General features: G+C 38.1%; 1 protein-coding gene across 1 annotated transcript in view; it reads left to right on the top strand.

Annotated features, from left to right (window-relative positions):
* Window positions 1-17,462, top strand: part of gnai1.S (guanine nucleotide binding protein (G protein), alpha inhibiting activity polypeptide 1 S homeolog) — a 32,760-nt gene that overhangs the window by 3,653 nt on the left and 11,645 nt on the right. Inside the window, 4 exon segments of the mRNA NM_001090896.1 lie at window positions 6,179-6,221; window positions 10,272-10,413; window positions 14,092-14,249; window positions 15,920-16,048. Of these exon segments, the coding sequence (NP_001084365.1) occupies window positions 6,179-6,221; window positions 10,272-10,413; window positions 14,092-14,249; window positions 15,920-16,048 (472 nt within the window).

Raw genomic sequence — 17,462 nt, 5'->3', positions numbered from 1 at the left:
CTGGGAAACTGACAAAATGTCTAGCCCCGTCAGATTTCAAAATTGAATATAAAAAATATCTGTTTGCTCTTGAGACTTGGATTTCAGTGCAGAAGTCTGCTGGAGTAGCACTATTAACTGATGTGTTTTGAAAAAAAACATGTTTTCCCATGACAGAACCCTTTTAAGGTTTAATCATAATGTATACCTGCTTAGTTGACTTAGTTGACTTGGAGTCTACAAAAGTTCAAAACAAACCAATTTATATTTTTGGCTTGAGTTAATACTGTCATGAAGATTTTTTTTTTTTTAAAGGAGAAGGAAAGCTACGGAGGCATTTTATTGCCAATAGATTAGCTGCAATAGTGCAAGCTAGAATGCTATATTTATTCTGTAGAATGTTTTACCATACCTGAGTAAAAAGCTCTAGAAACTCTCTGTTTGTTTAGAATAGGAGCTGCAGTATTAATGTGGTGTGACATCACTTCCTGCCTGAGTCTCTCCCTGCTCTTGGCTCAGATTACAGTAGAGAAGGGAGGGGTGCGGGGAGAGCAGCAAACTGAGCATGCTCTTGCCCAGGGCAATGAGGTTTAAGCTGAAGGCAGGAAGTCTGATACAGAAGCCCATGAGTACACAATAGAAGGAAAGAAATGCTGCGTTTCTTTTGACAGGGGAATCAGAGCAACATTACTTTGGGGGTTTGCTGGTATATTTAGATGGACCTTTCTGATAAGGCTTACTTAGTTTTAACCTTTCCTTCTCCTTTAAAGGAGTGGTTCACCTTTAGGGTAACCATTACTGTGTTCTAGCATGTCTTATTCTAGTCAATTGGCCTTAATTTATCTTTTTTATAGTTCTGAATTATTTGCCTTCATCTGAATCTTTGTATTTTTCAAATGGGGGTCTCTGACCCCATATAAAAATAAATGCTCTCTAAGGCTACAAAGTAATAGTTATTGCTACTTTTTATTCTTCTTCTTTGTATTCAAGCTTTCTCCTATTCATATTTCAGTCTCTTATTCATATTAATGCATGGTTGCTATGGTAATTTGAGTTTAATTTTTCACCTTCTAAAATATCTCTGGGGGGGGATACATTTAGTTAATACATTCTTTCTTTGTCCCTGCTGACCAGAATCCCTGAGTTTCATTAAAGGCAGCTGTTAGAATTGATACAAAGTTGCTAATATATCACAGATACTGCTGAGAAATGTATCAACTAAATGTAGCAAATAACTGATGTAGCCTGATACCAGTGGGTTTACCCGTGGGTCAGGTGGGTTCGGCTGAACTTGCTGCCCCATTTGCTTGTCTTCTGCCTGCTCATGACCTTACACTGCCAACTTCCAGCTTCCGGTTTTATAGACGCGCCTGCCCGTCCCATCCCATCCCTTTTGTGATGTCACAGCTGGGCGCTGTACATAAATAAACCAAACAAACCATAAATGTTAGGTCACATGAGCCAATTAAATGACAGAGTTTAGTCTTTTGCTTCCACACTTCTTCCTATTACAGTTAGAGTTGCATTATATCTGGTCAGGTGATCTCTGAGGCAACACACAGACCATCACAAAATGGTGGTCCAAGGCAAGAGAAATAAAAGGCCAATATTTACTTAAATATATATACCAGTTTGGTAAGATTCTTTGATATTTCTCTTAAAATGATTTAAACTATCTGTATCTGCTTTAAATATTCATTTTTGGAGTAAAGTTTTCCTTTAATGAGAGGTCAATTATTAGGATATAAATAAACTCTTGGTTAGTATTTCACTCATAATTCTACATTAAATATGACAAATGGATGTTTGTAGGTATGCATTGTTGTGTTACAACCATGGAAATAAACTAAGCAACAGCTTGAATATTGAGTAGTGGCAAATGGTTGCTTTAGCATCACCGATAAACACAAGACCTTTATTTATTTTTACAGTAGAAGGAAAGTAACCACATTTGAATCACTTGTGCTACTTATTTGAGTATCCAAAATAATGGATATTTTAACAAGCTATGTTTTTTTCTAAAGCTGGTCACAGCCAAGTAGATTTAAGCTGCCAATTCAGCCCCTTCAATCTGACTTCAGGCCTTCCCTGATTACCCAGATATCTGTCTGAAATACAGAATGTGATGGTTTGCATGAAATGTTGAAACTGAGAAATGTAATTGTTTTCTGAAAAATATATGCTAATTTCGAATTTGATGCCAGTAATATGTTTCAAAAGTTGTGACAGGAGCAACAAAAGACTGGAAAAGTTGTGTAATGCTAAAAAAGCATCCATGTGATCATTCTCTCAAAAACAAAAGGACCACTCAAAGTTCACCTTCCCTGTTGCTGTTCCATATGTCTCCTATCGGGTGCTCTGTCCACAGCGTCCCCACTGCTAAGATCCACGTCAACACAAAAGAAATGGACGGCACTCCGATCAAAAAGGAATACAGGTTTATTGCATACTCCTGCAGGGATCCTATGCCCTACGCGTTTCGGGAATCAATCCCTTAATCATGCCTATGATTAAGGGATTGATTCCTGAAACGCGTAGGGCATAGGATCCCTGCAGGAGTATGCAATAAACCTGTATACCTTTTTGATCGGAGTGCCATCCATTTCTTTTGTGTTGACGTGATCATTCTGTCAAAAGTAAAGAGAAGGAAGGTTATGCCACATTTTTCAACAGCAAAGTGACAAATATTGCTACAATTTAAGTATAATGTTCCTTAACTTAAAGTGGAACTATTGTGAAAATGAAAATTTAATATAAACTTCATCATACTGAATTAAGAAACTTTCTAAATACAACCAATTATATATTCAGTACCCTTTCTTAAATAATCAAGTTTATCTTCACTATCCCTCTCTCAGCATCTGTTTCTCTTTATTCTTTCTTCATGCAGCAGTTGGGTGTCAGTCATTGACAGATCCAATATATCTCATTGGGGGGCTTCTTTTGCCTAGAAGATGTATTAGAGCTCATTCTATTAAAATCACCAGACATCATGTATTTCTACATGCAGGATTTGTGCAAAAGGCAGTTATTTTGTTAGATTTTGTTTGTACTGGAATCAGTTATAAGCAGTTAAATGAGCTCTAATACATCTGCTAGGAAAGGAAGCCCCCCCCCCCATAAGATGTATTGGATCTAACTGTTCATGAATGTCTCGCTCCCAACTGCTGCAAGAAGACAGAATGAGTAGAAACAGATGCTGTGAGAGGAATAGTGAACATAAACTTGATTATTTCAGAAACGATGCAGAATATTTAATTGATTGTATTTACTTCAGTGTGCTGAAGCTTATATTAAATTTTCACTTATGCGATCGTTCCCCTTTAAGTTTGCAAAGCATTGGTAATTTCATCATCTACAGTATATAAAATCATTAAAGATTCACAAAATATGCAAAAGTGAAAGCTGCTATTAATGGAAACACACGGTTCTGTAGTGGAAATTTACTGCATGGGCTGAGGCATATTTTGCAAACTATTGTATTTGAACATAGTTTTCGCTGCATTCAAAGTTAAAATGCTACCCTGCTGAAGAAACCATATATAAACATTATCCAGAAACACACCTACTCTTTCTCAGCCAAAGCTCATTTAACGCTTTTAAATGCCACGGATCGTAGAATCTACGTTCTGTGAATAAGAGCACGTAAGTGCCAAAGAACATAGATTCTACAATCTGCAGCACTTTCGGGTTGGGTAGCTTGTTTGCCCGCCCCTAGGCAACGAGCAGAGGGCGGATCGAGTGGCCCCTGGAGCGCAATTACCCAGGGGCCCCAAGGCAGCAGCAGGTAAGTTAAATCTATGTGTCCTGCTGCTGCACATGCTACGCACAAACACTTGCATTCACACTTACACTTTTTTTACACACGCATACACAATATTCTTTCTCTTATCACTTTGTCTGTTTTTTTTTAAATGTTTTATTGCAAATAGCGTATCACTAACCACAATACCTTTTCTTTGTTATTTCAGTGATTATATTGCGATTTGGTGCATGCTTAGCCATTTTATTGCATTTTCAGCTCTGCGTAGGTGTTGTTTGCTTGTTTCTGTCTGTAAAACCTACTTGGCCAAGCTAAAATATTCAAACTGTAATTCTTACTACTGATTACAGACACTCTGTCTGCTTTTTTATCGACCCGTGTATGGGGGCCTTTAGGGGCATTTGCACGGGGTGGCAGCTGGGCTGGGGGGGGAGAGAAGGCAGGGGGGCTCTATGTAGGGTAGGCGGTAGGGGTTTTTTAACTTTGGGGTTTGCTTCTCCTTAAAGAGTTAAAAGGTTGAACTTGTTGGACGTGTGTCTTTTTTTCAAGCTAACTTACTACGTTACTATGCGGGAGATAAGATGCTAGAAAGTGTAAGGTGAGGGGATTTTTATATATATGATCAAAACAGATAATTTTGGGAAAGCATTGGAGTAGAAAGACATGGTTACCCATTTTGGATTCGGCTGATCCTATGCACAATGGGCATCAAATACTCGGTGGACCCCTGGCATTCATATTTAAGATGTTTTCTAGATAATAGGGATGCACCGGGATCGGGATTCGGCCAAGATTCTGCCTTTTTCAGCAGGATTCGGATTCGGCTGAATCCTTTTGCCAGGCTGAACCTAATCCTAATTTGCATATGCAAATTAGGGACGGGGAGGGAAATCACTTGACTTTTGTCACAAAACAAGTAAGTAAAAATGTTTTCCCCTTCCCATGCCTAATTTGCTTATGCAATTAGGATTTGGTTCAGTTTTCGGCCGAATCTTTTGCGAAGGATTCAGGGGTTCACCCAAATTTAAAATAGTAGATTCGGTGCATCCCTAGTACATAATACTGTGTAGGAGATAAGATACTAGAAAGTGGAAGCTTTGAGGAAATTTTCAAATGTTTTATCAAAAGACAATTTTGGGAAAGCATCACTACTCGGTAGTTTGGATTATAAAGACATGGTTACCCATTTTGGATTCACCAGATGTGTACTTTTCAAAAATATTTGCTGGGATAAACCTAATGTTGCAGGATTTTTTTGGCTATGGAATCTAAAGTGTGCCATATTCTAATGTAGTGCTTTGAAATTCGGTAATATACTGCTGGGAGTTTTTGAAATCGCCATAAAGCTTTACATATCTGGTATTGGCATGTTCAAGACACTTGAGGCTTTCCAAATCAGTTAAATATTACATTCAAAATGTTTTTCTGGTATAAACCCCTATATCATTAAAATATTTACAGCTCTAAATCTTGTTCCAGCTCAGGTTCGTCTGAAAAAAGCAATGTATAGTTTTCCTAGGTAAACTACCCCCCCCCCAGGAAATGCCCCGAAATTGAGAGCATACAAAATGTAAAAAAAAAAATGACTGGTACTGAGTGCAAATGAAATATCAAATTCTGCTGGCACTTAAAGGGTTAAGACAGATTGAGGCGAATTTGAAAAACTGTCCTATGGTCGAACATCAATATTTGAAATTCTTTTTGAAATCATGGACACCTCATCCTCTGGGCCAAAGAGCTGAAGGACCGTTGTAGCTTATCAGTGCACAAGCCATCATCTGGGGTATATGGTGATATAAGAAAGACTTCTTTCACCCCACCCAACCGCACTGTTTTGCCCCCTACCTGTTGAGAACAAGCAGAGTAAAGCAGTAGGTTTGAAGGACACAATGTGACCCATTAACCTTATCTGTTGTAAGGAAGCTCAGTAGTGCACTGGGGTTTAAAGGAATTGTTCAATATAAAAATAAAAACTGGATAAATAGGCTGTGCAAAATAAAACGTTTTTAATATAGTTGGCCAAAAATGTAATGTATAAATGCTGGAGTGACTGGATGTCTAACATAATAGCCAGAACACTACTTCCTGTTTTGCAGCTCTCTTGGTTGCCACTGATTGGTTACCAGCTTGTAACCAATCAGTGACTTAGGGGTCCACATTGGTCATAACTGTTTGCTTTTGAATCTGAGCTGCATGCTGAGGATCAATTTATTGTGCAGAGTCTATTTATCCATTTTTTATTTTTACACTGAACTTTTCCTTTAAGGGTGCTATCAATTATTTATTTTCATTCATTTAAAGAGGACTAACATTTTTTTCACAATTTTAAGTACAGAAGAGAACTGTCATATTAAGGTATATTGTGTAGATGTTTATTTAAAAGTGTAATTCGCTATAATTGTTCAAGATGATCATGTAAACAATTTTATTTTGCAGGCGCTGGGGAATCTGGCAAAAGCACAATTGTTAAACAAATGAAGTAAGTTTTGTTTTTTGTTTTTTTTTTTAATTTTTTTTCTCTTCAATGGTTTGCAGTTTGTTTATTTTAATAACTTTTGAACTACAAAACACTAAATATTGACCATCTGGTTGAAACTTTAAATCTATTTTACAGTTCTGTATATAATGCCATTTTTATTAATACGCAATCTATATGGAGTGTTATAAACCATAAGCAATCTATTTGAGTGTTATGTGAACTTTTTAGATGATTTTTTTTCTAAATTTAGCCCCTCAAATATAGTGGTGTGCAGTTTTTGAACCTTTCAAAGTAAAAATATCACTGCATAAATAACTGATCTGATCTAAAACTTGATCTGTTGTCTTTAAATGAGATAATGTAATGAAAATCCATATATACAAAATAGTCAAAAAACATAATAATTTTTTATTTTTTTCTGTTGCAGAATATTATCCAAAATTACATATTTGTGTGTAGCAAAAGAATGTGAACCTTTGCTTGCAGTAACTTTTCTAGTAAGTGTTGATCAGTCCTGTATGTTGGCTTGAAGTAGTTTTAGCCAATTCCTCATAGAACAGCTTCAACTCAGGGATGTTGAGAGCTTAAAGAGATACTGACACCAGAAAATGAACCTTCTACCAGAAAATTTATAATTTTGCCATAAAGTATTTGCCCAATGCTTTTACATTACCTATCTGACTCCCTGTGATCGCGAATGAGGGGGCTACCATATTTGTGCAGCAGGAGTCCGTTTGCATTAGAAAACTTTAACTGACAAGCCAAATTGGGACAGTCAGGTTGGCAAAACAGTCAAGTTTAGGAACTTCAACTAACAATCACTTGCAAAAAACAGCATGACCTATAGGTAACTTTTAATGAACATTCATATTTTAAAAAGTATTTTTTTAGTGTCAGTATCACTTTAAAGTGGACCTGTCATCTGCACATAAAAAACTGCATAATGAAAGTCCTTTCCAAATTAAATATGGAACCCCAAAATTTTTTTCCATTAAAACATCCATACCTGTTATAAAGGTGTTTAAATATCTAAACTGTCAATCAAATATTACCTGCCCCGCCTCTATGCCCGTGGCATAGAGGCGGGGCAGTCAATTACTTTCACTTTCCATTCAGCACTTCCTGGATGTCACTGCTCTCCTCACATTCCCCCTTCCCTCCTCGGGCTCTATAATTGTGTAGGGCACTGCACATGGACATTAGGTCCCCCATTCTGGTTCATACACAAGATTTTGGGGTGATACACAATTTCCCTTAATAACCGTGTCCACAAAATGGCAGCTGCCTGCTTGCTGTGATTGTATAATTCCAAGACAGAAGGAAACAAAATGTAAATAATAAATACAGTGTAAGTAAAGTTTCTTTTGCTCAACTAACATGATAGAAAAGAATTTGAAATTATTTCTTAGGGTGACAGGTCCCCTTTAAGTGATGTACAGGTTGACCCACATCAGATCTGATCTGGCCTGCTGTTGTCATTTATGTCTGTGCCTGACCTGTCCATCACCCATCTCAAAATAACTTCTGATGAAGTGCCTATGATAGCAACATTTTTATTAACTACGGTACTTGTAGGATTTGCGTGAAAAAACAGATCATGCTTTTAGATCATATTTATGCATAATTATTGTACATTAAAAAGAGTTCACAAACTTTCAAGCACTATGTGTCTATAAGTGAATAGTTACAGCCAGTAACTATCACAAACTCAACTTCAGTTTCGCTAAACCTAATTAGAAATGTGTCAACCTGTTGGATACTGCAGCAGTGTTAGCCAATCGACTACATATAAAGTTTTTTTTTTTCTTTTCTTTAAAACCGTATATATAGTGCTATTTGAAACCAGGTACTGTGCAATGCATAAGCATTAACCCCCTTGGATTTTACGCATTTTGTTTTACAACTTGGAATAAAAAATGTATTTTATTGTTGCAGTATTGTAGAAAATATGATTTGTGGCTTACATGCAGCTTGTCAAGTTGGATGGGCAAACTTTGATGAATAGCACTTTCGAGTCTTGCCAAAGTCTGGACTTTAACAGGACCTTTCTGAAACATGCAGGCTCTTGGTTTTAAACCACTCCAGTGCAGCTGTATTAGTATGTTTGTAGACCTTGCTCTGACAGTCTTTCCCAGTCTCAGTCTATTGCTAAGACTGATTTCTTTAGAGATGCCATACTTTTCGATCAGTCCTGACAACTTCCTATAGTGCCTATAAAGGCTGTTGCTTGACTAAGCCTTCTTTATCTGGTCTATTTTGTAACTCTTCGGACTGTGTTGTCTTCAGAAATGTTTTGTGAGTTGATTTGACAAATATTGCACTTAGACCCATTAAAGTAAGTATGGTTTCTGAAGACACATGCACCAGAACTTATTAAAAAGGTTCACAGCAATGGGGTGATTACCTATACAATCAAAACGTTTATAGTTTTCTCCTTTTGTTTCTGATTTTTTTCCCCCCCCTTCGATGATCGTTTTGATGTGTGTAGATCACAAAAAAATAAATAAATAATAAATAAATATATATATATATATATATATATATATATATATGTATATATATATGTATATATATATATATATATATATATATATATATATATATATATATATACACAAACAAACCGCACTCCAACATCCAGGACATCGTATAACGAATTAAAGGTGATATTTTATTCTCAACATTTCGGCACCCTCACTGGGGCCTTCTTCAGGAGAGTCACAGTGAGGGTGCGGAAACATTTAGAATAAAATATCACCTTTAATTTGTTATATGAAGTTCTTGGAGTGGGGTTTGTTTGCCTATCATGTAGTAATTTGTTGACCAGCACCCAGGCCGCTAATTTGGAAAGCTTTAGGGTGGGAAGAGGTGGTGAATACTTATGCAAGGCATTGTGTATGCCGTATATACTCGAATATAAGCCGACCCGAGTATAAGCCGAGGTACCTAATTTTACTTACGAAAACTGGGAAAACTTATTGACTCGAGTATAAGCCTAGAAACAACTAAGACCATTAGACAAGCAGGTATAGATGGTAATTTTTGGCAAAATCAAACTACACTTCATTCCTTTTATTAACAAAAAGTTTCCATTTATAACCCTTTATGCTGCAATCACTACAGCAAAATCACTGAAAATTTGTCCCCCCCCAGTGGATTTATATTACAGACATTTTTTCTGCCCACGCCATCATACACACACACACATATACTATATACACACACACACTCCCCACACAAAAATGACAAGGCACAGAGGAGACAGAAAGCATGCACTGGTCTATGTCAAACTCTGATAACATATGTTAATGCAGAGCCAGGGTGTCTAACCTGTAGACCTCCAGCTGCAAATGCACAACACAGGGAAGCAGGTACAGCAAGTGCAACAACAACTGGAGGGTCGCACACGTCCGGGTCGGATGACAGGGAAAGCCTGGAGGGTTGCTCGGGCCTGCAAGTGAGGGAGGATCCATGGCCTGTAGTGGTTGTTTCTACTGCCACATTCCTTTAATCCGCTCCCTATACTGTGAGCTTGTTTGGAAAGAAATTTGCTCGGTTTCCTGGGGGTTATCTGCTCTGGGTTAAAGTGTATTGACCGCAGCGCCGGTAGCTGGCAGTCCGGCATTGTCTGTGTATGTACGTGTGTGTTGCACGGATGAGGGGGGTCTTTTTAATACATCTATTTCATCTACCAGAGGTGGGTTTTTTTATCGCTGACTCGAGTATAAGCCGAGGTAGACTTTTTCAGCACATTTTGAGTGCTGAAAAACTCGGCTTATACTCGAGTATATACGGTATCTGTTTGTTGATTTTAGGGGCAGGCAGATGAACAATAACTTGTGCTGTCTGCAAATCTGTGAAATATTCTTTCTGGATCCCAGCTCTCTGCATTAATTCTTGAGGCAGCTTCAGACTAATTCCAAGGTCTGCTTCAGATGCAGAGCTATAATTGCATGATGGTAATGCAAATGGTATCAGTTCATGCTCTTTGTTTCTATTTACATAGTTAATTTACAAGGATATATATATTGTTACATGTTCCATTTTTAGAATCATCCATGAAGCCGGTTACTCAGAAGAAGAATGCAAACAGTACAAGGCAGTTGTTTACAGTAACACAATTCAATCCATTATTGCCATTATTCGGGCAATGGGCAGACTGAAGATAGATTTTGGTGATCCCTCAAGAGCGGTGAGCTTTTTTAAATTCTTTTTAAAAGTGGTACAATATCTTAATACAATTGTCTCTTGCGCTACTCCCTTTTTCTGCTATATTCTAGTTTAACTTAAATTTTGCACTTGGCCCTCTAAGTAGTCTTAACTCTCCCCTCAGTGTGGGACTTTGTTCACTAATACATCCTACTAGTCACACAAGTGTTTTATTTAGCATAAACACATTTCATATTCTTTTTATTTTTAAAAGTAGTACAATATCTTAATTAAATTGTCTCTTGTGCTACTCCCTCACTTAGGGGCAGATTTACCAAGATTCGTTGTTGCGCCAGGCGCAACTTCGCCACACTTCGCCAGGCGTAGTTTCGCCAGCGCTCACTAAAATCCGAAGTTGCGCACAGGGGTAGCGTAAGGTTGCGCTAGCGTTGATTCGCTAAGCGAAGTTACGCTAGCGATGGTTAATTTGCATACGGCGCCAAATTAAAATTTCAATGGAGGAATACGTAGAATCACTACAAATGCCTGGGATTTTTTGCAAATTGCCCTACACATGTGCCCACTGTATAGTTAAGTTGCCATGAGTTAGGAAATGAAGGGGGGAAATAGGGCAGCCCCAAAAATTTTTCGATCTTTTTCAGCCTATCACCCATAATGTAGAAAAAAACGCCAGCGTTTTTTGGGACTTAGAAAAAATTTGACCTTTTTTTGAAGCAATCCCTATCTACTCTATTGCGCTTCGCCTGGTTTGAGGTGGCGAAGGAAGTCTAGCATAAAAGGTAGCGTTCAGTACACTGCGTGCGTTAGTGAATTTGCGTAGTTACGTCTGTAGTGAAAATTCGCCAGGCGTAAGGGTGCGAAGTAACACTAGCGAATTTACGCCAGCGTTCGTTAGTGAATTTGCGAAGTAACGAAAATGCCCAACGCTAGCGAATTGACGCTAGCGTTAGGCGCTTGGTGAATTTGGGTCATAGGGTTTATACATGCGCTACTCCCTCACATAGGGTTTATACGTGCGCTACTCCCTCACATAGGGCTTATACGTGCACTACTCCCTCACATAGGCCTTATACGTGCGCTACTCCCTCACATAGGCCTTATACGTGCGCTACTCCCTCACATAGGGCTTATACGTGCGCTACTCCCTCACATAGGGCTTATACGTGCGCTACTCCCTCACATAGGGCTTATACGTGCGCTACTCCCTCACATAGGGCTTATACGTGCGCTACTCCCTCACATAGGGCTTATACGTGCGCTACTCCCTCACATAGGGCTTATACGTGCGCTACTCCCTCACATAGGGCTTATACGTGCGCTACTCCCTCACATAGGGCTTATACGTGCGCTACTCCCTCACATAGGGCTTATACGTGCGCTACTCCCTCACATAGGGCTTATACGTGCGCTACTCCCTCACATAGGGCTTATACGTGCGCTACTTACTCACATAGGGCTTATAGTGCGCTACTCCCTCACTATTAGTGTGACACTTTGGGAATATGTCAGAGCAATGAAATCAAGTAAAAAGATAACTCAGCACTGTACTATATAAATGATGCACTCTTCTTGTTGTGAATCAGACTAGAAATACACTAGGAGATAAGCTGCAAGCACATTCACATTACACCATAGAATTGATATTACCATTACACTGCAGACATCTGAACGCATAGACAAAAACCTAATAGATTAAAATACATGATCATTTATATTTAGATCATTTGAATAAAGCCAGACATTACTGTGTATATATGATGAATCACCAGCAGATCTGGGTCCCTTTTCTTATAAAAAAAAAAGTATAGGTTTGGGGTTAGGGGATGTATAATGTTTACCCCCAGCAGTAATGTTTGCACCTGTGACTTGCAAGTTGCACCCAGACAGGCAGCATGAGTGGCCAATGGGAAGGAATGGCAGAGAGCAGCCAGTGGAAGGAGAATGACAAACGCTGCTGCCTTGCTGAAGTGGAATGCAACCAGCTGCCTCTCCCCCTCTACTCACTCCGTACTTGCACTCGCGTCAAAAGCTTCTGTTCGTCTCCCCATCTCTACTCCCACAGCTGCCTCCGTGTCAGCACCGGGACAAGTAGCGAGTCCAGTCATGCAAGTTAGCAGCAGCACTGACTGGGAATCGCAAGGCGCACCAACATTATTGGGAAAAGTTAGTAGCAGCTGGTGACAGGGTGCAAGTGACTTGCGCTCCACCTACTCTTGCCTACAGGTCCTGCTCCAGCTACCCTTTACAGCATACCAAAAAAATGCAATACTGCCAGGTTTCATGTGTGGCCCATATTCTGGTATATTTTTGGAATTTGCTGCGGGCCAATTAAAAATGGATCGCCCCACAGGCCGTAGTTTGGACACCCCTGCTCTAGTGATTCAGTCTGGCAGTTCAGTAATCCAGGAACATTCTGAACTGTTACAATTTGCTACATTTAGTTGATACAATTAGTTGATACTTTTCTTAGCAGCATCTGTGGGATATTAGCAACTATTGTATCAATTCTAACAGTTGCTTTTAATGAAACTCAGGTATTCAGCTCAGCAGGGCTAAAGAAAACAAATGTATCAATTAAATTCAGAGGAGGGCCAAGGCAACCCAGCCGGCTACATTTCCTCCCCATGTGCGTGTGCTCGGCATTTATATTACAGGGGCAGAATACCCCTTTGTTTAACATGCGTTCAATGAATAGGGTTGACAATGAATATGCTTTTCACCTATTAATGTCAATAATACATGTTTTTTGGTATTTGTTGAGCTTAACAGAGCAAACCGCTATATTGAAGCTACTACATGTTTCATCCTTGCGAGGCAGTTAATTATATTACTAAAATACAACCACTCTACCCTGTGTTCTGACTGGTATGTTCGCAGCAGTCCACTATGAAGGGGGAGTTATCTGTGCACTGGTAATCTAATTGTTTTGCCTTAAAAAAAAAACAGTGCTCTGATTTGTTACAAGTAATATGGCTACATTCCTATTATAATTTTCAAAGTGCCAAAGTACCAATTTTCTTGGTAAGTTTAAATGATGTGAGAAGTAAATCAAGAAACAATCCTATGTTAAGTTACCTCTGTCAGCCTGTAGCCACATTAAGCTAGTGTCTCTTGAAACTTAAAGGGATACTGTCATGGGAAAAAATTTTTTTTCAAAAAGATCATTTCTCTCCTAAAGTGCAGGCACAAGTCACATGACTTGGGGCAGCTGGGAAATTTACAATATGTCTAGCCCCATGTCAGATTTCAAAATTGAATATAAAAAAATCTGTTTGCTCTTTTGAGAAATGGATTTCAGTGCAGAATTCTGCTGGAGCAACACTATTAACTGATTCATTTTTTCCCATGACAGTATCCCTTTAAGGTCTCTTTGCTTTGTTGTGTATCGTCAGTGCTGCCAATAAGGCTACTGCTTTTTGTCGGAAAGTTGCTCGATTTGAGTTTTGCTGATTGACATAATTTGCCACAAAGAAACATTGTAATATATGCACCTTTACACATAATTGCAAGGGTAAATTTCTTCCTTTTAATCCATATTCACCAGGTTTATAAAATAGACTAGAGGATAATGCAAAATAAAATAATTTCCCAGGGTTTAGAAAGACCATTATCATTTCATATTTCAGGTAAAAAAAATTTATCCAGATATTTTGCTCTGTTTATCTTTGATCTGATGTTAATTTTCCTCCTTTCTCTAAAGGATGACGCACGCCAGCTTTTTGTATTGGCTGGAGCAGCAGAAGAAGGTTTTATGACTGCAGAACTAGCTGGAGTTATAAAAAGATTATGGAAAGATGGTGGTGTACAGGCGTGTTTCAACAGGTCAAGAGAATATCAGCTCAATGACTCTGCAGCATAGTGAGTAAATGCAGTTTTGCCATGTAGATTTGGGGAAATGTTTTTGGTTGTACCTCATTCTACTTGCTAAATTATCCACGCTCCACTTTTCCGTATATTTCAGCTAATGTTAAATCGTTAGCACTTCGTGTTTTTTTTCACTTTGCTGTGTGTAAATTATACATTTGACTTTCCATTACAAAAATATGAAGGTAACAATAATTAGATTCCAATCTTAAAAATACACAAATGTTTTTTTACTGCTGTAGAGAGACATCACAGGGCATAATGGGGAACCCAGGAATGAATGTATAGGGTGCCAGGAGAATTTGAAGTAGGAATAGAAAGGGATTATACTATTTTCCCAGATGGCATATAATACAAACATCACTTTACATAGCTCATTGTTTTACTCAGCCCCTGGGAGGGCTAGCTAAGCAGAAGAGTAAGCAAACACTGGGGCCTCTGAATGAGTACAGAAAAATACAGTGGAGCAGGTCAGAAATGCTGAACTTCCTTTGAAAGGACAGGTGATGGGATCTGTATTTGGAAACCAGATATCCAGAAAGCTTCAATGGAAAGGCCATTGCCTATAGACTCCATTTTATCAAAATAATCAAAACTTTTTTTAATTATTTATTTTTTCTCTTAAATAATAAAAATAGTACGTTGAACTTTTTCTAAGCTGACATATTATTATATTTGCTTTTTGGAAGCAAAACCAACCTATTAGGTTTATTTAATGGTTACATGATTTTCTAAAAGACCAGGTATAAAGATCAAAAACACTAGGTCCAGAGCATTTTGCATAATAGATCCCATACCTGTACATGTATAGTTTATATTACTGGGTGGTATTAAGCTGTAACGCACCTCTCAGTGAAATAAGTTTTTACTTGGGCTGGTACCCCTGTTAGGAGAGAACCCCACCAGCCCATGCAAAATCTCTATGCTTTTCTCTTAGATCTTCTTACATTTAGCTCTTTATTCCTTTGGCAATCTGTGATCGCACATATACAGAAGAGGTTTAGACTGTCATAGACACAACCTATCTTTAGGTACTTTGGTTTGTCTGTTGCCTAGAAGTTACATATTGGAACAATTCGAACAAATGAAAGGACAATAGCCATGACATCTGGTTTTGGGGATTGCATAATAGAAAATACTGGGAATTGTCCCTGCTAAAAACTACACCCCCAAAAAGAATACTTGAGGAACAGAAGCAGCGTTTTACATATGAGCTGATTTATGCAATATCTTTTTATAAAGACCTACATTGTTTGAGGGATATAGTTTTTTTTTTAATTGTTTATTCACTAAAAAATGCATACGGATCTGCTTTCCTCTGCCTCCATACAAAAGTGGAGAATGGCAGATGCTGTGGTTGACTTGGGCTTGTACAGAAACCCAAAATATAATGAACAATATTTCTCCTTTAAGACTGGCATCATTATTGAGCAAACAGGAGCTAGTTAGGAACATCATCTACAACTAGCTCAAAATCAATATGTATTTTTAAAAAATAAACTACCTAAATTTAGTGGAATAAGTCATTTTAATTGATTTGTTATTTTGCTTTGGTTTATGCATATAACACATGGTTGTAGTTAATTTGTTAACTTGCATAAGTGGAAATCTAACCTGTTAATTTTTTTTAATTGATTCATTTTATTTATGTTTTTACATTTCAGTTATCTTAACGATTTGGACAGGATAGCACAGAACAGTTACATACCAACTCAACAGGATGTTCTCAGGACTAGAGTGAAAACTACGGGCATAGTAGAAACTCATTTTACTTTCAAGGACCTTCATTTCAAGTAAGCTACTTTTATTGTTCAAGTCTGATTTGCTAAAAATGTCTTGACTAATTATGTCTAAACATAATCAGTTAAAAAAATCTGTATACCGTATATACTCGAGTATAAGCCGATCCGAGTATAAGCCGAGGTACCTAATTTTACCTACGAAAACTGGTAAAACTTATTGACTCTAGTATAAGCCTAGACACAACTACAGCCCTGTCTCCCAGCAGCGCACCTTCCGCCAAAGAGACTCCCCCAGCGATCGACCGGACTTCTTTGCAAAGTTGATGGTGACAGAGAATTGTGCAGAGAGTGCTGTGTGTCATAAAACCATCACTGATCTTTTGTATAACCAACAGATGGCGCTGTGTGATATTGCCATCACTGTTAATCCTTTATTCAACCAACAGATGGCGCTGTGTGATATTGCAGTTACTGTTATTCTTTGATATAACCAACAGATGGCGCTGTGTGATATTGCAGTCACTGTTATTCTTTGATACAACCAACAGATGGCGCTGTGTGATATTGCAGTCACTGTTATTCTTTGATACAACCAACAGATGGCGCTGTGTGATATTGCAGTCACTGTTATTCTTTGATACAACCAACAGATGGCGCTGTGTGATATTGCAGTCACTGTTATTCTTTGATACAACCAACAGATGGCGCTGTGTGATATTGCAGTCACTGTTATTCTTTGATATAACCAACAGAGGGCGCACTGTTATTCTTTCATAAAACCAACAGAGGGCATTGTGGGATATTGCAGTCTCTCCCCAAGTGAACTGTTGGTATAGGAATGATTAAAAGTGACTGCAATCTCGGCTACTGCCCGCTGACCCGAGTATAAGCCGAGGTAGACTTTTTCAGCACATTTTGGATGCTGAAAAACTCGGCTTATACTCGAGTATATACGGTAGTTCTTAAATCAAGTTCCTTTTTTTGCTATAGCATTCTTGGCAATCTGTCTCTCTCTACATACAGGAGTAGGAATCATATTTTGATTGACTTTATTACATCATTGTGTGCTGTGTTGCCTAGACCATGTATCCGAGGTTTTAAAATAACTGTTTCCATCATGTAGCTGCAGAGAGTCAGATTACTCATGGGGGATATTGTAGAGTAACTTGGCTATTTCAGAAACTGTACATTGTAATTCTAAATATAATTAAATAAAAATTATTTCCATGCAATAAAGGTTATAGTAGTCACAATAGTCTCGCTTAACCCTTCACTGCCGGCCATTTTGGTCACTTGCAAACTTTTATTACCAGACAGTTTTTAAACCTTTTATGCTCTTTAAGTTTAGGGCTCTTTCAGTTTAGGGACCTTTCCTGGAGGGGACTTAAGATTTACCCAGGAAACAAAATATTGTTTTTTTTTTTTGTTTTTTTTTTCAGAACAACCAAAACTTTCAAAATATGCT

The sequence above is a fragment of the Xenopus laevis genome, chromosome 3S, assembly GCF_017654675.1.
Source record: "Xenopus laevis strain J_2021 chromosome 3S, Xenopus_laevis_v10.1, whole genome shotgun sequence".
Lineage (NCBI taxonomy): Eukaryota > Metazoa > Chordata > Amphibia > Anura > Pipidae > Xenopus > Xenopus laevis.
The sequence above is the reverse complement of the archived record's forward strand: the minus strand, read 5'-3'. Positions and strand labels throughout refer to the sequence as shown.